The sequence below is a fragment of the Lissotriton vulgaris genome, chromosome 1_1, assembly GCF_964263255.1.
Source record: "Lissotriton vulgaris chromosome 1_1, aLisVul1.2, whole genome shotgun sequence".
NCBI classification, from domain to species: Eukaryota; Metazoa; Chordata; class Amphibia; order Caudata; family Salamandridae; genus Lissotriton; species Lissotriton vulgaris.
This window is the reverse complement of record NC_141685.1, coordinates 2,020,672,384-2,020,697,824: the sequence shown is the minus strand read 5'-3', so window position 1 is coordinate 2,020,697,824 and position 25,441 is coordinate 2,020,672,384. Positions and strand designations below refer to the sequence as shown.

The 25,441-nt window shown below is 45.5% G+C and overlaps 1 protein-coding gene across 1 annotated transcript in view; it reads left to right on the top strand.

Moving 5' to 3' along the window:
• The first annotated feature begins 8,377 nt into the window (after positions 1-8,377).
• Positions 8,378-25,441, top strand: part of BMAL2 (basic helix-loop-helix ARNT like 2) — a 191,730-nt gene continuing 174,666 nt past the window's right edge. Inside the window, exon 1 of the mRNA XM_086920187.1 lies at positions 8,378-8,520. Within this exon, the coding sequence (XP_086776313.1) occupies positions 8,478-8,520 (43 nt within the window). The 5' untranslated portion in view covers positions 8,378-8,477. The remainder of the gene's footprint in view (positions 8,521-25,441) is intronic.

Sequence of the window (25,441 nt, the reverse complement as noted above, 5' to 3'; positions counted from 1 at the left end):
CTGATTTCTTTACCAGGTTTGAGGAGACGTTTATGGACTTCAGTGGACAGGATATGTCACAGGAAGGAGGGTTACGACTTTTCGTTAACAGATTCGTAATGAACTTGTTACCGGAAATATCGGCAAGGTTACAGGCGTCGGAGAGTACGTGGACGACGTCCACTCCCTCTGGCATCCTAAGCATGGCTCAGTATTATGAACACAGAGAAAATGAGAGTAAGGACAAGCAGGAAAAGAAGGCCAAGGATTGAAGACGAGGGTTTTGTTACAACAGGTATCCAGAGGTCGAGGCAGAGGTGCTTCGCCTGCGGCACCGGGACGAGGAGGCAGTGGTTATGGCAGGGGTGACAACAGAGAGCGATTGGGACCGAATCAATGTGCAAAATGTAAACAGGAGGGGCATTGGTGGAGAGATTGTCCTGAGTTTCAGTCGAATGCTGGCCATGGCAGAGGGCGGGGCCGGGGTGATTCCCGTAGACATGATGGGCAGTCTGATGGAGCGGGGAGACAAGGAGGAAATTGTTTTGATGGCAATAAGGATAGACAACATTTTCAGAGGGGAGGGGGACAGTACTACAACGATGATTATGCAATGGATGATTTGACAGGATTCTCTCATAACTAGGACAGCGTAGGACAGAGCGAGGGACCAGATTCTGTGGAAATTGATCAATGAGGACCCTATGTGACTGCAGATTTGTCAGGGTCCCAACAGAAATTTTTAGTAGATACGTGTGCTATGAAAAGTTCAGTGGCTCGTTCTCAGGTCCCAGGGGCGGCTCTGTCTGGCAAGAATAATATCTCCGTGGGGTTCTCAGGTACTCCGGTGATTAGCCCCATCTCTAAACCACTCACTCTTACGATTGGCCCTTTCACTGTAGATTCCCCTTTTCTGTTGACTTCCAACTGTGGCGAGAATTTGTTGGGTTTAGACTTGCTGAAGAGGTTGCATGCCACCATTTATTGTTCCCCGGACGGTGTGTACCTCACATTGGGTCCTACCGTTGCGCGCGCGCAGCAATGTTTTTCCAAAGACGAGCCTTTGCCGCCTGAATTCGAAGGGGTCCCAGAGAGCTTATGGGCAAACAGTGATACGGATGTGGGAAAAATGGATATTGCCCCTGTGACAATTAAGGTTAAGGTGGGAGCCCAATTGCCCAGAAATTTTTTGTAGATACGGGTGCTATGAAAAGTTCAGTGGCTCGTTCTCAGGTCCCAGGGGCGGCTCTGTCTGGCAAGAATAATATCTCCGTGGGGTTCTCAGGTACTCCGGTGATTAGCCCCATCTCTAAACCACTCACTCTTACGATTGGCCCTTTCACTGTAGATTCCCCTTTTCTGTTGACTTCCAACTGTGGCGAGAATTTGTTGGGTTTAGACTTGCTGAAGAGGTTGCATGCCACCATTTATTGTTCCCCGGACGATGTGTACCTCACATTGGGTCCTACCGTTGCGCGTGCGCAGCAATGTTTTTCCAAAGACGAGCCTTTGCCGCCTGAATTCGAAGGGGTCCCAGAGAGCTTATGGGCAAACAGTGATACGGATGTGGGAAAAATGGATATTGCCCCTGTGACAATTAAGGTTAAGGTGGGAGCCCAATTGCCTAGAATACCCCAGTACAGGATATCTAGGGATGGCGAAAAGGCCCTATTACAGATAATACAGGATCTGATTCGGTCAGGGGTTGTGGAGGAAACAGACTCTAACATATGTAATAGTCCTATCCTTCCGATTCTTAAAAGACGGTCACCTGATGCCAAAGATGATACACCTGATGTTTATAGGTTTGTGATTGACTTACGCCACATTAACAAGGTGGTGGAGCCCCAATACCCAGTGGTTTCTGATATTACAACCATACTGACAATGATTCCCCCATCGGCTAAATATTTTTCTGTTCTGGATTTGAAGAATGCTTTCTTCAGTATTCCTGTACATGAGGATAGCCGTTATCTCTTCGGATTCTCATTGGCTGGCCGAAGTTTTAGATTTAAGAGAATTCCCCAAGGATATACAGAGAGTCCCAGCATTTATAGTCAGGCATTAAAAGCTCAATTGGATGACTTGGAACTACCCGCAGGCAATGTTATGTTACAATATGTGGATGACATTCTAATAGCATCGGACACCGAGGACGGTTGTCGGGATGCTACGGTTAAATTGTTGCATCATTTGGCACACAAGGGCCACAAAGTGTCCCTTCCTAAATTCCAATATTGTCGAACGGAGGTAACCTACTTAGGTCATCTCCTTTAGAAGGAGGGAAGGAGGTTGACACCGGAGCGCATAAAAGCGATAACTAACATGGCTGTACCTAACACGCAGCGAGAGGTGCGCGCGTTTTTGGGCATAACCTCGTATTGTCGCCAGTGGATACCCAACTATGCCTTACTAACAAAACCCCTACTGTATCTGACTACTAAAGAGGTGCGCGAACCCCTACCCTGGAGCCCCGCATGTCAGGAAGCTTTCGAGTCACTAAAAACTGCTTTATGTTCTGCACCTGTTTTGGGAACACCTGATTACCAGAAGCCTTTTGTGCTTTATGTACACGAGGCGGAAGGTTGCGCGTTGTCTGTCTTAACACAATGTTTTGGGGGGAAGCAGAGACCTTGCGCCTACTTCTCTGCGATGCTCGACAATGTGGCAAGAGCGCTGCCGAGCTGTCTGCGGGCCACAGCGGCTGCTGCGGTCTCTATTAGACAATCGGCAGGGCTCGTCCTGGGTTCAGACCTCACAGTAATGGTACCGCATGCTGTGGACATTCTATTGAACAGAACGCAGACGCAGCACTTAACTAGTGCTCGTCTTACTGGTTATGAAATGACACTTTTCGCACCTCATGTCACGATAAGGAGGTGTGCCACTCTGAACCCAGCCACGTTGCTACCCATCCCAACAGATACAAAAGACGATGAAATACACGATTGTTTGTTTCGGACAGAGGAGGAGACGAAAGGGAGAATTGACTTGACTGATACACCCTTAGATGATCCTGACGGGGAGCTGTATGTTGATGGGTCTTGTTTTAAACTTGAAGACGGTACATCGACGGCAGCATACGCAGTTACGACATTACAGACAGTAGTGGAGACTTCTAGGATCCCCTATCACTCGGCCCAGGCTGCAGAAATAATAGCTTTGCTGCGAGCGTGCGAATTGAGTGAAGGGCTAGACGTGAATATCTATACTGACAGCCAATACGCCTTTGGCGTGGCTCATAGTTACGGGCGACTGTGGGCAGAACGGGGGTTTTTGACATCACACGAACAAAAGATACAGCACGGCCCACTGATATTACGACTACTTACAGCACTGACACTACCCAGACGACTGGCCGTGATAAAGTGTAGTGCACATAAGGCAGTGGTGGATGATGTGGGACGGGGTAACGCTTTTGCAGATCAAACAGCAAAAGAGACTGCGAGGACGAAACTCAATGTTTTGGGGGGAAGCAGAGACCTTGCGCCTACTTCTCTGCGATGCTCGACAATGTGGCAAGAGCGCTGCCGAGCTGTCTGCGGGCCACAGCGGCTGCTGCGGTCTCTATTAGACAATCGGCAGGGCTCGTCCTGGGTTCAGACCTCACAGTAATGGTACCGCATGCTGTGGACATTCTATTGAACAGAACGCAGACGCAGCACTTAACTAGTGCTCGTCTTACTGGTTATGAAATGACACTTTTCGCACCTCATGTCACGATAAGGAGGTGTGCCACTCTGAACCCAGCCACGTTGCTACCCATCCCAACAGATACAAAAGACGATGAAATACACGATTGTTTGTTTCGGACAGAGGAGGAGACGAAAGGGAGAATTGACTTGACTGATACACCCTTAGATGATCCTGACGGGGAGCTGTATGTTGATGGGTCTTGTTTTAAACTTGAAGACGGTACATCGACGGCAGCATACGCAGTTACGACATTACAGACAGTAGTGGAGACTTCTAGGATCCCCTATCACTCGGCCCAGGCTGCAGAAATAAAAGCTTTGCTGCGAGCGTGCGAATTGAGTGAAGGGCTAGACGTGAATATCTATACTGACAGCCAATACGCCTTTGGCGTGGCTCATAGTTACGGGCGACTGTGGGCAGAACGGGGGTTTTTGACATCACACGAACAAAAGATACAGCACGGCCCACTGATATTACGACTACTTACAGCACTGACACTACCCAGACGACTGGCCGTGATAAAGTGTAGTGCACATAAGGCAGTGGTGGATGATGTGGGACGGGGTAACGCTTTTGCAGATCAAACAGCAAAAGAGACTGCGAGGACGAAACTCAATGTTTTGGGGGGAAGCAGAGACCTTGCGCCTACTTCTCTGCGATGCTCGACAATGTGGCAAGAGCGCTGCCGAGCTGTCTGCGGGCCACAGCGGCTGCTGCGGTCTCTATTAGACAATCGGCAGGGCTCGTCCTGGGTTCAGACCTCACAGTAATGGTACCGCATGCTGTGGACATTCTATTGAACAGAACGCAGACGCAGCACTTAACTAGTGCTCGTCTTACTGGTTATGAAATGACACTTTTCGCACCTCATGTCACGATAAGGAGGTGTGCCACTCTGAACCCAGCCACGTTGCTACCCATCCCAACAGATACAAAAGACGATGAAATACACGATTGTTTGTTTCGGACAGAGGAGGAGACGAAAGGGAGAATTGACTTGACTGATACACCCTTAGATGATCCTGACGGGGAGCTGTATGTTGATGGGTCTTGTTTTAAACTTGAAGACGGTACATCGACGGCAGCATACGCAGTTACGACATTACAGACAGTAGTGGAGACTTCTAGGATCCCCTATCACTCGGCCCAGGCTGCAGAAATAATAGCTTTGCTGCGAGCGTGCGAATTGAGTGAAGGGCTAGACGTGAATATCTATACTGACAGCCAATACGCCTTTGGCGTGGCTCATAGTTACGGGCGACTGTGGGCAGAACGGGGGTTTTTGACATCACACGAACAAAAGATACAGCACGGCCCACTGATATTACGACTACTTACAGCACTGACACTACCCAGACGACTGGCCGTGATAAAGTGTAGTGCACATAAGGCAGTGGTGGATGATGTGGGACGGGGTAACGCTTTTGCAGATCAAACAGCAAAAGAGACTGCGAGGACGAAACTCAATGTTTTGGGGGGAAGCAGAGACCTTGCGCCTACTTCTCTGCGATGCTCGACAATGTGGCAAGAGCGCTGCCGAGCTGTCTGCGGGCCACAGCGGCTGCTGCGGTCTCTATTAGACAATCGGCAGGGCTCGTCCTGGGTTCAGACCTCACAGTAATGGTACCGCATGCTGTGGACATTCTATTGAACAGAACGCAGACACAGCACTTAACTAGTGCTCGTCTTACTGGTTATGAAATGACACTTTTCGCACCTCATGTCACGATAAGGAGGTGTGCCACTCTGAACCCAGCCACGTTGCTACCCATCCCAACAGATACAAAAGACGATGAAATACACGATTGTTTGTTTCGGACAGAGGAGGAGACGAAAGGGAGAATTGACTTGACTGATACACCCTTAGATGATCCTGACGGGGAGCTGTATGTTGATGGGTCTTGTTTTAAACTTGAAGACGGTACATCGACGGCAGCATACGCAGTTACGACATTACAGACAGTAGTGGAGACTTCTAGGATCCCCTATCACTCGGCCCAGGCTGCAGAAATAATAGCTTTGCTGCGAGCGTGCGAATTGAGTGAAGGGCTAGACGTGAATATCTATACTGACAGCCAATACGCCTTTGGCGTGGCTCATAGTTACGGGCGACTGTGGGCAGAACGGGGGTTTTTGACATCACACGAACAAAAGATACAGCACGGCCCACTGATATTACGACTACTTACAGCACTGACACTACCCAGACGACTGGCCGTGATAAAGTGTAGTGCACATAAGGCAGTGGTGGATGATGTGGGACGGGGTAACGCTTTTGCAGATCAAACAGCAAAAGAGACTACGAGGACGAAACTCAATGTTCTGGGGGGAAGCAGAGACCTTGCGCCTACTTCTCTGCGATGCTCGACAATGTGGCAAGAGCGCTGCCGAGCTGTCTGCGGGCCACAGCGGCTGCTGCGGTCTCTATTAGACAATCGGCAGGGCTCGTCCTGGGTTCAGACCTCACAGTAATGGTACCGCATGCTGTGGACATTCTATTGAACAGAACGCAGACGCAGCACTTAACTAGTGCTCGTCTTACTGGTTATGAAATGACACTTTTCGCACCTCATGTCACGATAAGGAGGTGTGCCACTCTGAACCCAGACACGTTGCTACCCATCCCAACAGATACAAAAGACGATGAAATACACGATTGTTTGTTTCGGACAGAGGAGGAGACGAAAGGGAGAATTGACTTGACTGATACACCCTTAGATGATCCTGACGGGGAGCTGTATGTTGATGGGTCTTGTTTTAAACTTGAAGACGGTACATCGACGGCAGCATACGCAGTTACGACATTACAGACAGTAGTGGAGACTTCTAGGATCCCCTATCACTCGGCCCAGGCTGCAGAAATAATAGCTTTGCTGCGAGCGTGCGAATTGAGTGAAGGGCTAGACGTGAATATCTATACTGACAGCCAATACGCCTTTGGCGTGGCTCATAGTTACGGGCGACTGTGGGCAGAACGGGGGTTTTTGACATCACACGAACAAAAGATACAGCACGGCCCACTGATATTACGACTACTTACAGCACTGACACTACCCAGACGACTGGCCGTGATAAAGTGTAGTGCACATAAGGCAGTGGTGGATGATGTGGGACGGGGTAACGCTTTTGCAGATCAAACAGCAAAAGAGACTGCGAGGACGAAACTCCCACGAATGTTTGTAGCAGGACCAGCTAGATGGGTACCAGACGTTAACATGCTGTAGTGTGAGACATTTTTCATGCTTATTAGCGTTGTATGCAGGGGCGGCTCCTCCTCGGGTGCGGAGGAGCATCGTCCCGCCTGCGGCAATTGCAACACGCAAACATAAATAAAATGGCATTTGAATGCCATTTTATTTATTTGTCAGCACACCGCCTCACGCTATGTACAGCGCAAGGGTGGGGGCGGGATGATAGCACTGGTCTACAGTGCACATGCATTGCGACGGCCAGCCGGACATGCGCACTGTAGACCCAGCAATCCAAAGGCTGTGAAATAGCCTGGGGATTGCTTGGCACAGGTCCCCAGCCTCAAAATGAGCACTGGGTGAGCCTGCTCCCACCAATCCTGGAGCTGCTTTCACAGCATGAGTGCAGATCTAGGATAGGTTAGAGAAGTGTTCCACAAGCAGGGAGGAATTCCTCCCTTTTTCCTGCTTGTAGAAAGCTATGAGAAGTGCTGCAGTGGTTGTCCTTCCAAATTTATGGTGAGTAGCACGCCTTTGAGCCTTATTTTTTATTTACAGTAGCTACTGGTTGTGTGGTTTGTTGTGAATTGAATATGATGGTTCTGGTCCGTGCTACCTGGGATGTTGGTTAGCTCAGTTACCGTTGAGCGGCCGGTGCAGAAGGTGTGCTAGTTGAGGGCTCTATATTCCTCACTACTGGATTTGACAAATAAACTTAGTTATGGAACTTACTTAATTAATCCGAAGTTGCATGTATTGCAACACCTATGTATGTCTTGTAATCACTCCTCCTTGTGGAATGTAAATGTTGCTTTCGTTCTACAACAATTCCTCTGATAGAACTTCTCAACAGTTTCAAACATTTGAAACTACAGATCTGTTGCCTAACTTGGACTATCTGAAGTTGTCGCACACAAAATAGCCCACATGTCATTGGCAAGTAAGCAGCTCCCTAATTATCAAACGTACATTCATCCGAGCCGTGCTTCTTAAACAATGTCAGTGTCTCGCAAAAATGTGTATTTTTAGGACAGTGGCGCACTTGCCTGCCAGGGAATGTAGTTCAAGCATGCGGGGGCTACAAAAGCTAGCGACAACCTTTCGTGTAAACTATAAGCAGCGTGAGCACATCATTAGGAGCATTGCTGTTGCCACAGAAACCATAATTGTACGTCACTCGTCCTCCTTGTGGCTTTGCCTCCACCATAAAGCGGCAACACAATACATTGTACGAAGGCGGGGGAACCCTGCTGAAATGAGGTCATGTTAGAGTCAGGCAGCCAAACCGCTACAGTTGGAAAGTGAATCTATAATTAAAACCGAAGCCTGGCCTCGGCATGGCCGTCATTGACGACAGAGCCCGCCTGCAAAGGTGGTTCGCCAAGTCTTACTGGTCTCATTGAGAAAGTTGTTTTTTCATTCAGCGTGTAGGGTGGGGCGAGTGGCCGTGACGTAGCTAAGCTCCTCCTGTGGGCGTAGCCCTCTCCGCTGTGTTGTGGGCTGGGATGCCCTGGAACTTCTTACAACCACCTGTGTAGGCTGAGGTGCCAGTGTAAACCCGCCTGCTGTGTGCGGCGGGGCCGCGCAGCAGGAGAACGCACTCTGGCTTGGTCCATGTCGCTGTCCGGTACCGAAGCGGCGGGAGCCGAATCAGCAGGTAGGACTAACCCCCACCAACCGACCTGTGCCATGAAGAGGATGCTGTGGAACAGGAAGGCAGTGGATTGAGGGTACCCCTAGAAAAAGCATGAAGGGGATGCTGGGGGGCAGGAAGAGAGCGGGCGATGGGCCCCCCTGATAGCAGATGGTGGACCGGGCACCTGGTAGAGACATGAAGTATGTCTTGCGATAGTGGGGACACTAATGGACATCGAAAGTAGAGGTTGTCCACATGAATTAAGTGATAGGAGGCAAGGGGTGATCAACAAGAAAGAGAAACTAGGGGTTTGGTGGACACGAGCATCTAATGTAGGCAGAGAGTTAAATATCTGAGGTTACAATGGACACGGTGGGCATCTCTTAAGCACGTGTGAGGTGATGGTAGGCAGGGAATAAAAGGCTACAGTGACAGATGACGCGTTGTGGGCACCATAGGACGAGGAGTAATTAAAATGGCTAATGGTGGGGGCACCTGCAGACCTCTGCGGATAGTGGCTACTAATAGATGGTCATCTTGGGTATTTTTTATTACTTATTTCACAGCAACAGCATTTCAAACAGAAATGTTGTAATGTCATCAGTGACGACACACAGATCGACAGCGAATGGAAGGGTTACAGTAGTTGGCAAGAAAATCAATTGTATCTATTTGTGTGATTGTGCACGGCGATTACGATACATTAACACAATCTGTGTCGTGGAATTAGTTAGGCGACCCTAAAGATTTAACATTTACGACTTTTGCAAGCTGAGGGATAAGACAACGTTGGTTGGGCATCTTAGGGACGTTTGGGAAATAGCCTAAGGTGTTTCCGCTTAAAGAAACGGGCAAATGCACACCTGCGCAGGAATACTATGTGCAAGTGGTACTTCCATTTGGACTGATGCGGATCGGAAATCATGAGAGCAGCCACAACCAGCGGCGCTTAGTCGTTTGAGGCACATCCCTGTTACCCATGTGCCTGCATGTGTGCGCATGGTGGCAGGTGGGACCCCCCTTCCCCAATCAGTGTAACTTATGTCCCTTGCGCAGTAAATTACTAGCTGTCCCTGGGCAGAGAAGAGCTGACCGAATGAATCTTCCGCCCTTTTGCCTGGATTATGCAGACATAGGGACAAAACACGTGAGTGTGTCGATAAATATTGACAATCAGAGTGGGATCTTTTCTTTCACATTGTGCATTGTGCCTGTGCGGGCTTGACATGCTCTTACAGTTGCACGTCAAAGTGTAGTTTAAGACGCCCGTTCATTCTGAAAACGTCGGACACCGACTTCCCTTGGCACGGGGTGCCTTTACCAGGTCACGCAAGGCGGATCTCCGACCGCGCTGCACACAGTGGCGTAAGGAAACTTGAAGGGGTGGACTGCATAGTTCAGGGAGGGCTGCAAAGTTCAGGGAGGGCCCCCTCCCCCGCTTCAGGGCTCACTCAGGAGCTCTTAGTCCAGGATACTGTGCTGAGGGGGGCCCTGGAGCTCTCTCCCCCACCCTATCCCCAGCTGCGGGAGCCTGTCTTATGTCACTGGCTGCACAGGGTGCCCCATGGGACCCATCCATGAGGTAGTTCTGCTCCCCACCTGCCGTCCGAGAGCCCGGGAAATGAACTACATGACATTTATTCCAGGGCTGCCTCGAAATCTTAATGCCCTGCGCCGGACGTGTTTTGACAAACGTTGGTCTTGCCACATGCCTCCTTCAGAGGAGAACGCCCAGAAGGAAGATCGCCGTGTCCTCACATTACCCCTGAATGTATCTGCAAATCTCCTGAGATACATTCATCGCCGTTTTTCAGTTTAGACAACTCCCTAACAGTGGCACCTCTGCACACCGCGGAGTCGGTGCGTTTTCAAGCAGTAGCGCTAGCAAAAACATAACAAGAAAGCACTGTCACTTCAAATGTTTTTATCGGGCACCCTGTTGCTTTTCCCACGCGTTTTGTGTGCATCACAGCCATATTCCCTTAAATGGGGAGGAGATAATACACACACACGCAAACACACTTTTTTTGCAAACCTCAGTGTAATGGAACATCTTTAAATCGACATAATATCCAATAAGCATGTGTTGGGTTCCAGTCCAGTTCACACACTACTACAAACTCTAAGCTGAATTCTAAATTCTTCCAATCTTGTAAAGATAACTAAAGACAGAAAATCAATGTCTAAAATCACACAGCGTAGTCCCATTCGGAGACTAGGATTAAAAACCATTACCCCTGGTTCCACACTTTCCAAAATGCCAGTAGATCACTGATGTGGGGGTGGTTCTGATAGCAAGATGCAAAGAAGTCTGTCCCTGGGGGTATGACACTGTTGGGCGCCAAGCCCAGATTTTGATGCAGCATTTATTATCAGTATATTTTGTTGAAGTAGTAAAGATATGGTTAGATGTCAAACAAATAAAAACTTTCTGGACCCTTCCCTCTATCCCTCCACTGTTCATTTTCAATCCAAATAACAGACTAACAAATCCACCACTCAAATGAATTTCATATTTCCCTATACTAATTCACTACTAATCCTGTTTTGGCTTTCAGAGTAGTGTTCTACCTGCCAAAAGCGCTTTAACACCTCTTCAGTAGCAAGCACTATATAAATGCAAACCCTTACTTCTTCCATCCCCCCACCATCCCTTTCAATCCAAATAACAGACTAAAATGTCCACTGCTCAAATTAATTTCATAATTCACTATGCTAATTAACTAATAAACCTTTATGGGTTCAGGAGTAGCTTGCTACTTGCTGAAAAAGCGCTTCAATGCTTCATAGGGGTAGTAAGCGCTATATAAATGCAATTACGATACAATCATCATATCTTACCGGCATCTCTGTCATTGTGTGGTTAGAGGGCTGAATAGCAAAGGCTTCCAAGAATCCTTGAAAAATGTTTACAGAGAGCTGTGCATTTCCTCATTTTTTCTACCGTCAAAGAGGAGCATGTCTGGCAACTTGCTGATTTTAAAGTATATATGTACTCTGTGAGCAAGGGCAACTGCCCGAAACGCGTCGGATTTTGCAGCTCTAAAAATAAAATATCTGTGCCGGAATTTGGGATTCGTGTTGTCCTTGATTTGCAGAAAGGAAGTGCTAAGACAGCGTATTTTATATATATATATATATATATATATATATATATATGTATGTATATATATGTGTATATATATATATATATATATATATATATATATATATATATATATATTATACCTAGTGCTATACACCATGAGGATATTACAAGTCACCAAGGAGTTCCAAGACCATATAGATTGAGGCAGAGTGAGGCTGAAGGCACAGTTCCTTATAAGGTCATGCAACTCTGAAGTAAGTGCAATATCTTTAAAATGTGCAGCAGAGGCAGGGTATTGTAGTCCTTACAATACATATTCACACCATCACTCCTGCAAACCACTTAAATCCTGGGCAGCTTGTTCTTTCTTATGAAAGGTAATATGGTTACCAACATTAAGAATAAAAGTGGACTCTAATGTGAAACTCAACACATCAAAAAGAAGTTAGTAATTTGTTGTAACATGATATTAGAACCCATTTAATGTGTCATATTGAAAAAGAAGTTTTGAGGCTCAGAATATATAGAAAAAACGGATTCTGTTTTTTCTGTGATGATCTTTTGTGTGCAATAAACACATATGTTGCCATAAATATGTCTGTACTGTTGATTTTAGACAAACAGGCAAGTAGAGTGGAAAGCCAGTTTTCTTTGCCTTGTTTAAACTGCAGCTGCAATTATGTTCCTTCACCCACCTTTCACCATAGCTGCTTGCAGCAGGAATTGTGATGTAAAAATGCGAAAGCGACCCCTCTATACCAAGAGTCAGGGTACTATAAATGGTTAGAAAAGTCTACTACTCTTGGAAAGCTAGTCTTCAACCTTTCAACTCGCATACCCAGAAACACTCATGGTTACCACTCCACCAGTCTTGAAAAGGAAAACCAAACCAATTTATGTAATCCAAATTTAATCATCTCATATAATAAACATTTGTTTTGCTCATACATATGTATACAAAATCCCAAAAAGACAGTTAACCCCTTCGCTGCTTCTGTCGGCCAACGGCCGTTGCGAGCACTACGTCTGTTGGCCGACACGGCCCGCCCACTCAATAAAACTGCCGCAACGCGGCGGAATTAGCGCTGCGGTTAAGCGGTTAAAAACAGACTAACATGTTTCACACTATATTAATGAGAGACACACAATATGAGACATACATTTGTGATTTCGTCATGGTTACCTTGAAGAAATCAATCACAGTATTGATATGATATCATTGTTTTATACGCAATACCTCGTTCCTCAGATTTAACCCTAAAACAGACAAGCGTTGATGCGTTTTGTGGTAAAACCGGATGAAGCCACCTTCCTTAGGACAAAAAAAAATCCATCCCTTTTAAAAACAAGCATTGGCATAGCCAATATGTCTTGCCTTTGGGAACTTCTAAGTGTTTAGACATGCAACAGTTGATGTTGTTGCACCAAGGATAATGTGTTGCATAACTAAAAACTTAGAAGGTCCCAAAGGCGAGACCTATTGGCTATGCCAATGTTTGTTCTAAACTGGTGTGGCGTCCTTTAGTGATGTTTTCACTGTTAGTGTGAGTGTTGGTACAAATACTTAACGCATTGCCTTTGGGATAAGCCTATCTGCTCGTGCCAAGCTACCGAGGGGGTGAGCAGGGATTGGGGTATTCCAAGATTAAAATGTGTGTGTTTTCAGAACTAACTAGTTGATGTTTGGCGAAAAATTGTTGAATTTCAAAAATATATTTAAATCTGATATTGAGTGATACGTCAAGCAGGCTCAGAGACTTATTATTATCTTGGTGCAAGGAGCAATGACGAATATTACCCTAGTAAAGGCATTTCAAACTGACAACTCATTATTTTTAATACTGTTGGCAATCCTGCTTGATACTTTAATGTCTTTACTGCTAGTAAACTTGCACTGGATGACCACTAATGTAATCGTGTTGGATGTGCTCACTATTACAAAAATAATAATAATGGCAACTTGGCATGATTTTTAGTTTACAAAAGTAGTTCTTATTACAGAAAAGAGACTATACTGAATTAGATTTTGTCAAATAGTTAAGGACAGTGCTTTAAATTGACTCGTACTGAGTACCTGGCTGTCTTTAATTTGAAAGGCACAGTACCTGCACTTTCTGCTGCAACACATTTAAGGGAAGAATGCCGAACCTTTTTAAGAGCATAAAGAGTATTCTGAATTGTGAGCACCAACACATCTGTATTTCTACTTAACCCTTTCCATGCGGCCGCGTTTCCCCTGGTTTGCTGTAAACAGCACGAACAGGGGCGGGCCGTGACGAACCCCAGCCGTCATCAGCACACGAGCACCGTAGTGCATGACGGCTGGGGTTCGTCATCAGCATGGAAGGGGTTAAAGCACTGGGAAGGGGGCAGCCTGCACGGTTATATCAGGTGTACGGTGGGTGCGAGTAAACAAAACAATATTTTTATGGACTCAAGTAAACTACATTTTTCGAAGCAGACCTGTATATATTTTGTAAAGAGAATACTAACTAATAATAAATGACAGGGTATGGGACGTGTCAAGCTCTGCGGTTTGCATTTCGCAGATCCTTCGTCCTCTGGGCCGCAGCAACACTCGGCTTTCCCTCTTCCGTGCAGAGGCCGCCGCTCTGCTGCTGAGTGCAGTGACGTAATGAAGCCGGGCTCTGAAGAGGAGGAGGCCGCGTGTACTGCGAGCCAGCAGCCCTGATTAGCCCAGGCCTGGTGAACAAGGCCCTAGCTCAATTCCGTGCAGCCCAGCCACCTCCGGGGCAACCACGGCAGCTGCCGCAGCCCAGCCCAGCGGGTGCCAGGTAACGTCAGGAAACTGGCTGCAGGGGCAGGGCAGGGGACCCCGAAATTAAAGGCAAAATTTGATCGGGCACTGCGCTAGGCCTTAGGACGAGCTTCCAGTGTAGGCCTCGCTAGGCCCTGCCCGCGGCCTCTGGCAGAGAACGGGAGGGGTTGGAAGCGCAGCTGCGACTAAGAACCTCAGCGAAAAAATGGACAAAAGCAAAATGTCCTCTGAAGCTATGAGGTGTGCTGACACCGTCAGGCCTGGCCTAAGCAGGGCCCAGTCACAGTGCTACCACTTCCGCTCCGGGCGCGGGTGGGTATGTGACAGTCCCACGCCTGATACTACAGGTTAGCTTCAGATAGCGGGAGCCACTTCCTGTGCAGCCACCATTCTCCACACAGGTCCAGGCCAACCTGTGTGATCCCCATCGCATTTCTTTCCTAATCAAAGGTTAAGGGGAAAGCTGCCAGTTCTCTGCACAGGAGAGGTTTATGCAAGCTGCACACAAGCACAGGCGTACTGATGTGCTGCAGTGTGCTTCCCATCTTTGCATCTATCTGCTACCCTGAGTTTTTTTTCTTCAGCAAGGGAAACAAGCGCGTGCGCCTCGAGCTAAAAGTTTTTTTAAAAAAGGCGAGGAGAGGAGGAGGCAGCAGGGAGAGGGGGGGGGAGAGGAGGGGGGCCTGCGCCTGTTTCCCTTGCAGAAGTGAGCAGGAACCATCTGTTAATTACAAACAGATGGTTTTGAAAGCAAGGGAATCTCCAAACGTGCACGCGCTGCCATTAAAAGAAATGCAACCCGTACACGTTTTGGGGCGAAAAAGCAAACCAATTACTAAAGGTCTCTCCTATGCAGCGCATGTACGCTGCATAGGCGAGACCTAAACAGCAAGGAGAATGCACCTTTAGTGGAACATTTTAAAGAAGCTGGTCACATTTGCACGGATCTTAGGTGGTTTATTTTAGAACGGATTTATGGTGGCAGAAGAGGAGGGTTCTGGAACAAAAAAGGAAAACCAGAGAACAGTGGTATATTTCAACATTTGACGCATTCAGATATCGTTTAAACAGTAAGGAAGATTGGATGAAACTGATTAGATAATATCCGGTATCTGATGGTTATTTGTGGAAACTTTTTGTGAACACAGAGTTTTTATAATGAACCTGGAGATAGGCTATCCCTACTTGGCACATTGGGAGTTCTGATAAATAGGTGAGAGGGAGGGATGGTTGAGTATTAAAAAATTCTTTAAAAAAAAAAATTTCATTTAACTTTTATTACATTTTTTATTTCATTTTCATATTATTTCATACCCCGTCTAAAAAAACTGGGTGAGTGGTAACCTTGAGTGTTTCTGGGTATGTGGTTTGAAAGCTTGAATACTAGCCTTCCAAGCGTAGTAGACATTGTGATGTCAGGTCTCAACTGGAATAACTTATTCCATTTGAGTGTGGCGTCCTTTTATTAAAACGGGGACCAGATCTCATAGACCGAGCCATCCCCTGCTAATTTCCTCATTGCTACGCACGACTAATAACCACCACCATTATACCACTTCAACCCCAGTGATACAGACTGGTTGGACCGGAAGGGTGGCACCAGGTCAACACTCTTCGGGACCCTTAATTAGCCCAATATACAAAGATGAACTCCCGCACTCAATCTATCAAGGGTGCAAAATATTGATGCATCAAGCAACATGGGCAAACTTGACAACAACAGCCCAAACTATCATTCGATACACGTCGCATGCCCAGGCCCACACAGGCATTTTATGATACTGAGATTGACCCAGAACGTTCCAGAGACATTAACATGGACTACCTCTGATCTTCTCTCCTCTCCACTGATCCACGCATCTTCCAAGAATATTGCTGATACCGCTGTCCCCCCCCCCACTCTTTTTATGTCATGTTCTACACCCCCATTTACTTGCATGCTTTAACACAATGGTTCGTACTGTGCAACACCTCATCTATCCATTGTTTGACCATCCCTGTGAAGACTGCCAGTACTGGCCTGACATTAAAATAGCGACCAAACTTTCCCCCGAGCCACATCTTACCTTCCCCTCTGCTATCGTTTGTTCCTAATGTTTCTCCAATCTCATTATTCTGCCTACGCTCTTTCACCCTTAACTCACTTCTTTCTGCTAGCCCTCCCATTTTAGACCATGCGCGTGCTTGACTTCGATTTAACTACGTTCAGTTTGGCAGCCTACTTATTTTATTTTCATGGTTTTTCCCTTCTACCTTCATTGTTAGCTGCTCTAGGGCAGTAGGCGTCTGTACTAGCGTACCTACTCTCATTTCCCCTTGTCTGCTGTATCAGTCCTCCGCTACCGCCCAACTGTCCCTAAATGGCCTCCATGTTTGTGCCCCTTGTCAAAGCACGCCCTCTCCCCTTGTTGGGAAGGGATCCAGCATTTTTGCCCCGGAGACTCAGATTCCCCTCTGAGAGACTCCACAGTGTTAAGAGTTCACACATAGCGGAAAAAGGCCTTAATCGGCCTCCTGAAATGTGCCCCTTACCAAAGCACTCTTTCTCCCCTTGTTGGGGAGGGATCCTAGCATTCATGTCCTGGAGTCTCAGACACCCCTCTGAGAGAGTCCACAGTGTTTTGGGATTCTCCACATAACAGAGGTTTGGGAATGTTCGCTCTTTAAATGTTTTTCAGTTGAGACCTAGCTATCTGCCTGATTCCCGGTGGAGCTACCTGATAGCTGAAGAGGAGATGGGTTGTGGATTCCCCCGTGGCCGTCACCTACCCAGCCGGACCTGGGGCAGACTTTCCCTTCGTCTCTCCATCGTATACATACCATACCCCCTTTCCCTTTTTCAGTCCATTTTACTTACCCTCTAGGTTCTTTAAATGTTTTTATTGTTATGTTTTTTTTCCTGTAATGTGTGACTGATGTAATTTGCCAACTATGTGGAACTTATGTAAAATGTTCTGATACCTCCGGGTCTAGCAAGCGCTATATAAAACTCTTAAAATAAATTGGAGACCATATTTTATGTATTAAATCTTTTATTGAGCAAAAATAAGCGTCATACACCTCTCAGCATCGTCCGTGCCGGCTCCGAGAGGAGGCGGCCTAGTTCTAGGGCATTGCTGGCGCCTGATGTGCCCCCAGGAATTGCAAGCACCCAATCTAAAGATACTAGCTTTATTGAGCAGTGAAAGATGAGGTGGTCTGGCCAGAAATAGAACTTAGTGATGACCTATAGATCGCTGAAGATTGCAGCAACATGCGTTAACTTATTGAGCCATCTGAGTCTTGTTGACCTGTTCGGGGCAAGTTAAAATTCTGGTCCATTTTCTGAAGTTCTGTTGTGACCAGTGGTGCAGATTCAAGAACACTGTAGAGAATATTAGGCAGTTGGAAACAAGAAGGACTTAAGTCTTAGCCCCTTTTTTAGGTCTGCGTGATACCAGTTATTTGCTTGACCTATTGTCACTGCTTCTTTAAAATATGCATAGAATGTAGAGCTTGCCTCCACCCAACTGAGCTTCTTTCTCATCTCATGCTATTGCGTGTGCCATTTCACCCGTTATTGAGTTTTTGCATCGCAATATACAAGGGACTATTGTACATCATCAAAGTACACTCGGTCATCACACATTCAATTCTTTCATTCGTAGATACATTGCATACAAATAACTAGATTTGTATTCACTACAGCAGGCTGTACTATGTGTTAGTCAGGACCTCAAATACAAGCCAGTTCTATTGGCTCCACGGTGCTTGCGCTTAGGGGATATAACTTCCCGTGAACAATAATTTCTTACGAATTAGGTTTTTGGTGAATTGCCTAATGAAAGGTTTCCCTGGTGCAGAGTGGCCGCCCATTTATGCAAAGGTTGTTTCCTCACATGACTCACGCGACTCTTGTGTCTTAGTATTGCAATAGTAATGAATGCCAGGCGCACGCAGTGTAAAGTGGGTCACATACCTCACCTGTGATGCATGACCTGCTTTGACCTTAGCACCTGAGTGACACACTTTTTCTACAAGATCGTCAACACGGCTAAATTTAGTTCCTGCATTAGTCCGGGTTGTTTTGAACTGATCGTAATTTCACTGAGATGCTGGCGTCCTAAACATCCCTCGTGCCAACATCCACGTTATACGTCACCTCCTCAGCAGTTGTCATTCCCAGGACTCTGCAACGCCACGCACTGTGGAAACGGAGTAAACCGATCTGACCTCTTTTGACTCGTTTAACATTCTACAAGTTTGTCTCTGTGGCGTGGTATTTGTGTTTTTAAGAAAGGCTTTTGACAGGAGGTTCAAAATATTAACTCCTGCTGAGGCTCGACGCACATTTTTATACTGTGAGTCCAGGGCTTTAAGTGGGATGAAAAAACTGGGGGGTCTGTCAAAGGGGCGTGGCCACTAATTAGGGGCGTGGCTTTTAAACACTTGCGCTAAAAATCTTTGTTTAGTATAGTGTGCCGCCCAATTTGTATTTTGCTGTTTCTGTCATTGCATCCAGATATGTGATACAGTAAGCAACATCATACCTACAACAAGTAAGGACTATTGGCTTTGTCAATGGTTATTAGTTGAATAAGATAAATAAGCTGCAACTATATCTTGTTACATATAATATTGAAAAAGCTTCCAATTAAAGCCCTGGTGACCCTACCACAATGTTGCTGCTTTTGCGTTTCAGAAACAGAAGGGAAATCCAGAGAGAAAATGACTCTCTCTAACGGATTTCCCTTCCCCCACAAAGCTCACCTGGCATGACGTCATGCAGTAACTTCTCCATCAGTGAGAAGTGAGCAGTGTGGGCAGCGCACATCCATGTGCTTGTCTCGAAACGGGTCTCTATTTGGCTGTTTTGCGCCCTGGCACTTTTTTCCGGACTGCAGTGACAGTAAACTGTTGTCTCTGCAGTCTGGAAAAAAACGGACCACCTGTGCCAAGGCTCAAAACAGAGCCCGATAGAGACTAAGAGCATCTGCAGATTACATTTTGGCACGCACTTTCAGTCTTTGGGGCACTTAGGCAGAATCTTTCAGGTGAAAGCGCGGGACTGGTGTGTCTCCTTAGTCAAACGGCAGCACTGGCCTACTACAAAGACAGCACACTTTGCATGCCCCCTCAGAATCTTCAGATGGAACCCACCCAACACCAGAAAGACCATCACCCAGGCCCTTGACTCCAGCTGCCTCAACTACGGCAGCGCCTTCTATGCCGGCATCTCTATCAAGAAGACTGGACCATGCAGAATGCTGCGGCCGGACTCATCCTGCACTTCCCAAAATGAACCCATATTGCCCCTACCTGAGAGACCTCCACTGGCTCCCTAACCAGAAGAGATGCCAGTTCACACCTACAAATCCCTCCACGACCTAGGACTTGCCTATATCAACCATTGACTAAACTTCCACCAACCCTCTAGACACCTGCTCTGCTCTTCACCTGGCCTCGCATACACCCCCTGCATCTTTTGCAGTGGTGGTAGCTCCTTCTCCTACATTGCTGCCAAGACTTGGAACGACCTTCCCCTCCAGCTCCGCACAATGCCCTCACCGGCAGACTTCAGAAAGGCTCAAGCCCTCGCTCTTTGGAGACTCAGTACCCAGGTTCCCCATAGGGGTGACAGTGTTGCGCTTTACAAATGGTGCTTGATTGATGACATCCTCACTGACAAGACTCGATCATGTTCAGTGGCTCCATGTCTGAAATCACCCACTGGATGAAGACCAACTGTCTGAAGTTTCACACAGACAAGCCAGAAATAATGATCTTTAGGAAGAGCACTTCATTGTGGGACTCCACCTGGAGGCAAACAGAGCTAGGACTGACACCACCCCCAGCATTCAATTCATGCCAAGAACCTAGGGATCTTCATCAACAGCAAACTCGACATGACCACCCAAGTCAAGGCCGTCACCGCCTCTTACTTCCATGCCTGGAAGATTTCCAAGTATCTCTAATCGGCACTCAGAAGACCGTCATGCATGCCCTTGTTATTTGTCACTAGCAAGTTAGACTACAGGAACTCCCTCTATGCTGGGATCAACAAAAAACTCACCAGAATGCTGCAGACCATTGAGAACTCCGCATGCAGGATCACTCTAAACTTTCCACTCGCATCACACATGAAGAAGCTCCACTTATCCAAACAAGCAGATTTCAAACTCACTGGCCCAGCATACCTCCACAATCGCATCTGCTTTTTCAAACCTTCCAGACACCTCCACTCGTCCAAACTTCTATTTCCACACATCTCATTCATACAGAAAACTATCTATGGCAACCAAGCATTCTCCTACATTATTCTTAAACAGTGGAACAACCTTCCAAAACACATAGGAGCCTCCTCCTCACTTCTTGATTTCTGCAAGAAGCTGAAGACCTTGCTTTTTGAGTAGTGTGACCAGGCCCTAGGTTTGACTTGACTCACACCTGCTCAGCACCAGGATACTATTCTGGTTGATAGTGCACTCCACAAATCTGCATAACATAATGTTAATGACTTTGATTCTCTGGTGATGCCAAACTTCCATAACATCACTAGAGAATATGCATTTCTCTCAGTTCCAGCCAGTTGGGAGTGATAAAAAGAAACTCCCGCTCTCTTCTGTCAGTGCTGACCACAGTTAGCAGATCTCTTGTTCAGGCACTAGCAAGGGCAATGCCCTACGCCACAGTGTTTGCCAAGGGTTTGCTTTTCAGGCCACAGGTTGATCCAGTGAGATGAGTGCAAAGTGTCCCACCCTTTTCCTCTGACTATCTTGTTTTTGAAAATATCCAGGCAGCAAGCTGGCTACTCCTGACTTCCCAGAGAGGAGATGAACATTTTGCTGCACTCCTCACTGACCGCAGGCTGACCTCACCATACTGGTGTTATTCAGGGAGGTGATCATATAGACACCTCTCCTGTTCAATGGAAGGCTTCATTAATTCGGACCTGACACACAGCCACCTGGCTACAGTGGCCTGTGCCGGGAGAGTGGAGAGGATGCAGCAGTGCAAGAACATTCAGGGGAGACATGAGACTTTCTCAAAGACTATACTGTCTAACAACACACCAGTTGCTTGGGGGATACACATACTCTCAAACTACACAGCGTGGGTTCTTGAATCTTAATCTATGTGTATAGTTATTAATTCAGGCATCATCAATTACAAATTCAAAAGGTCCAAGAGTCCATATTTTCAAATAAGAACAAATAGAACGTTAGCGAGAATCACATAAAGAATACAGCATATCCAGAAAGGGTGTTCCATAAAGGTGAGAAGGGTCTTCTCAGTTCAAAGTCTGCAAGCATCTCTCTTAACTAGTCTCCGGCACACACATTATTAATATTATTCTGCAAAACATTAAATGCAACATTTCATCATGTTCCCACTTTAAAAAAACAATCGGTTCTCTACAGACCCTGGGAGCAGGTATACTCCGCACTTTCTCATGCCCAATGATCCATGCATGGCTATGTCCTTGGATTGTTACACAAAACACTTTGTCAGCTACAGTCCGCTCTTTCCACGAGTTGCCCTCCCACACTAGCATCTTCTTCTTTAGGAGAACCTCAGTATCCATCATCTAATACATAACAAATAACGATCTACTAACTAACAAAAGGCATCCAGGAAAACACATAATCTGCAATGGAAAAACACAAAACGTGCAAAACAAACGAATATAATAGCCATTCATGTATAAATTGACATTCAAAATGGCAAGAGAAAAAGTAGCTAATGTTGACTATTTAACATGACTAAATACAGTCACTAAATACAATTAAAGACTAAATACTAAATATATATGATTAATATGCGCACATTATTAAGCAATGTAAATCACATTATTCTTATGCATGCAATAATTATGCAAATTAAATGTTTTCGCTCTCCTAACAGCATGCTTGATATACACAAACCATCTGCTGGCACTCTTCCACATCTTAATCCTTGATATTAACCAGCTGTCACCAACCATTACTTATATTATGACCTAGACATGGGAAGGGTAGTTACCTTTGTTGCTAGGATGCCCTCTTTAAGTAAAACCACTTTGTTAAAAACCGATTGTTTGCAGGCTCGGGTAATCTGCTGATGAGCAGAGCATGTCAAAAACAGTACAGCCCCTGCTACCGGAGCTCGGACATGAGTTTCCTGTGCAGACAAACACACCAGGGCAGTCAGAAGTGTTCAAATACGAAGCAGACAACACAGGGCTACTCTGCCATACACTTTTATTTATAAAGTTTTATATAGCGCAAACTTGATCCCGAAGGATATCAGAGCACTTTGCAGTTTGAGGGAAATGAAGGTAACATATCAGTACATGAGCCAAATAGGGAATATACTGTGTACCGACGAATCATGTGTTGGCAATTTTCTTTGATGTTTTTTAATAAATGGAATAACAGATACAAAAGGACTTAGGCTCTACTATCCTGTCTCAAAAAGTCAGGATTTTGACACCATACATAGGACAGTGCTCATTCGACCCCTTTTTCAGGATATTGAATGGTGATGATATTTTCTTCTCTGCAATGTCATCAATTAATTGATTTTCTTATGGTTGTAATTACATTGAAGTTATATACGAGGAAAGCATATAATAGCGTTTGAGGATTGTATTATGAGCATTATATTGTGATGACATTCTTTTTTTTAGAATCTCATCATTTTTCTGAATGATTTATTGTATATAAGAAATGGTTCATATAACATAAATAAATTATTGCAATTTGGATTTAAAAGCAATTGTATTCTGCATCTATTATAGAAGATGGTTTTGGAGTGCCCTCTACATTATTATGTTTATCTGTGAAAATTATTTGTTAAGAAATTGTCACTCGACTTTTCAAAAACAAAGAGACTTTAGTTTCAAAGACTTATTTTCAAAAGTAAACTACTCTCGTTTGCTCATAAAGCATATGGGCCAGACTACTGCAAGGGTGAATTCAAGAGCACCATCTTTTATAGTTGGGCCCACTACGAGAAGTTTCAGCAGGGTACGATATTTTCAGCGATGAATTGTCACTTTTATGAAATTAACCTCCAGTCACCTCAATTGCTGAAAATTAAGCGCTTCATTTCATACCAAAAAGCTTCTATCATTTGTTCCTCAAGCTCCAAATCCAACACATTCCTTACAGATTTAAAAAAATATATGTAATATAGATATCATCAGTTTTTTTTAAAGGCAGAAGCAGAGACGTTTTTCCTTTCTTAATAATGCATTTGGAATCTCTTCCTGGTCACATCAACCTAAAACACCACAGATTTAACAGTTTGCATTCACAACCGTTTATATGATTGCTAGAGCGACAGAATTTTTAAACATATATTGGCGTGAATGGATAGTTCAGATGTAAAGTTTGGTTAATCGAGGTTGAACGACACAATAAAATAAGTATTGGCAAAGCAAGTAGGTCTTGCCTTTGAGAACTATTGGTTTTACCAGTGGTTATCAGTGATGCTGTGTAGCATGGCTACTGAGGGGAAAAACCAAGGTTCTATGAAGTGGCTGTTGTGGCCATGTCATTTTTAAAGGTGAGTGCATGCATGCTTACAAATTGATGCAGCCTCATTTTTGTCAATTTTTTAATTTTTTTATTCACCAATCCACTTGTTGTGTCCTCCACCCGGTTTGAGAAAAAAATAAGGCAGGTGTGGTTGAGTCGGCAACACTGAGTCATCGGAGGATAAGCAACAAAGAGGGCAGGGAGCAGAAGCAACACAAAGGATGGGGAAAGCACTGAGGATGGCAGAAGGAGGATACGGGAGAGAGAGCAATATGTGGGGGCAGAAAGAATGGTGATAGAAAGCAACCTCGGGAAAGAAGCACACGAGTGAGAGCAACATGAGCGCAATTTCATGGAGATAAGCACACAAGGGAAACCGCTGGAAAACAACTGGAAAGCACATGCACTCTTGTGAAGTGTTAAATTGAAATGAGAAAAAGTTGTCTACTAAAAGTGATCACTGGAAGGATGCAAGCGGCTCAGACAGACACGATATGGACAAAGGAAGCCATTTAATAAATAAACAAGTCACAATAATGCTAAATGATGGTAAGCAATGGGCGGCGTTAAGACCCCTGTAAGATCTGGTAAGCTGACAATAGGTGTTTTGCACCCAGACAAATAGATATGCTGTTTGGTAGACTCAAACTAAAAAAGCACTGTTCACTCCTAACATACTAGCAAATATATCTTTTTCAGAGAACTGAAGATTCATGGATGCCAGCACTTGGTCACCATACCTCTCTTTTAATAAAACAGTGATGTTATATTTGAAGTGTTGTGATTGGTTCTAAAACCAAGACCAATTTGAGATGCAAGTCATTAATTGTTACTCAATCAGATTTCTGACCATCAAAGTGGAAATCGAAAGTGCTTATTCCTGCTGCTTCGATTTTTTTAATGAATGCCTGCTAAAATGATCAGCAAGTGAACTGTGGGCTCTCAACCCAAGAAAAGAAGCCTTTTTAAAGTAAGCACCAAGAAGCGTACTCAAGTGTGCTCCAGTTTGTCTGACAGAGAGATTCTACCTAAACGATAGCACGCATGGGTATTAATTAAATCTTATCAGTTGGTCCCACCTTTGCCTCACCATGCTTGCACATATTCTATACATTTAAAACAGAGATTTTTGGTGCTTAGGCTGGGTGAGTATCATTTTTTAAAACCCATTCCTACCTGACGACGTTACGCCGGCGAGGTGGTGTGTAGGGGCTGTGGACAATCAGAGGAATCTCTGGTGCACGTTGTATGCCTCTGCCCAGCAATATTGGACTCTGGTAGATCAAAACTGAGGCCTGGGTGGAATAAACTTGGAGTCTGGACCTGCAAGCAGGGTATCATTGCGGCCTTGAATCCAGAGAACACGACTCTAAACATTAGGTTTATGATCTTTATTCATCAGGCATATCGCAAGTTTAAGCAATCCATTAGTATCAATAAAATCACTGGAAAATAAGGTAACCGCCACAAAGGGTCACAGCAATCGGTTTAAAAAAAAATAAAGTTGCTGCTGCTTCAATTCGTAAAGCTAGCACCCTCCAATTAAAGTTCATTACAAGGAACCAGGCTCAAAAT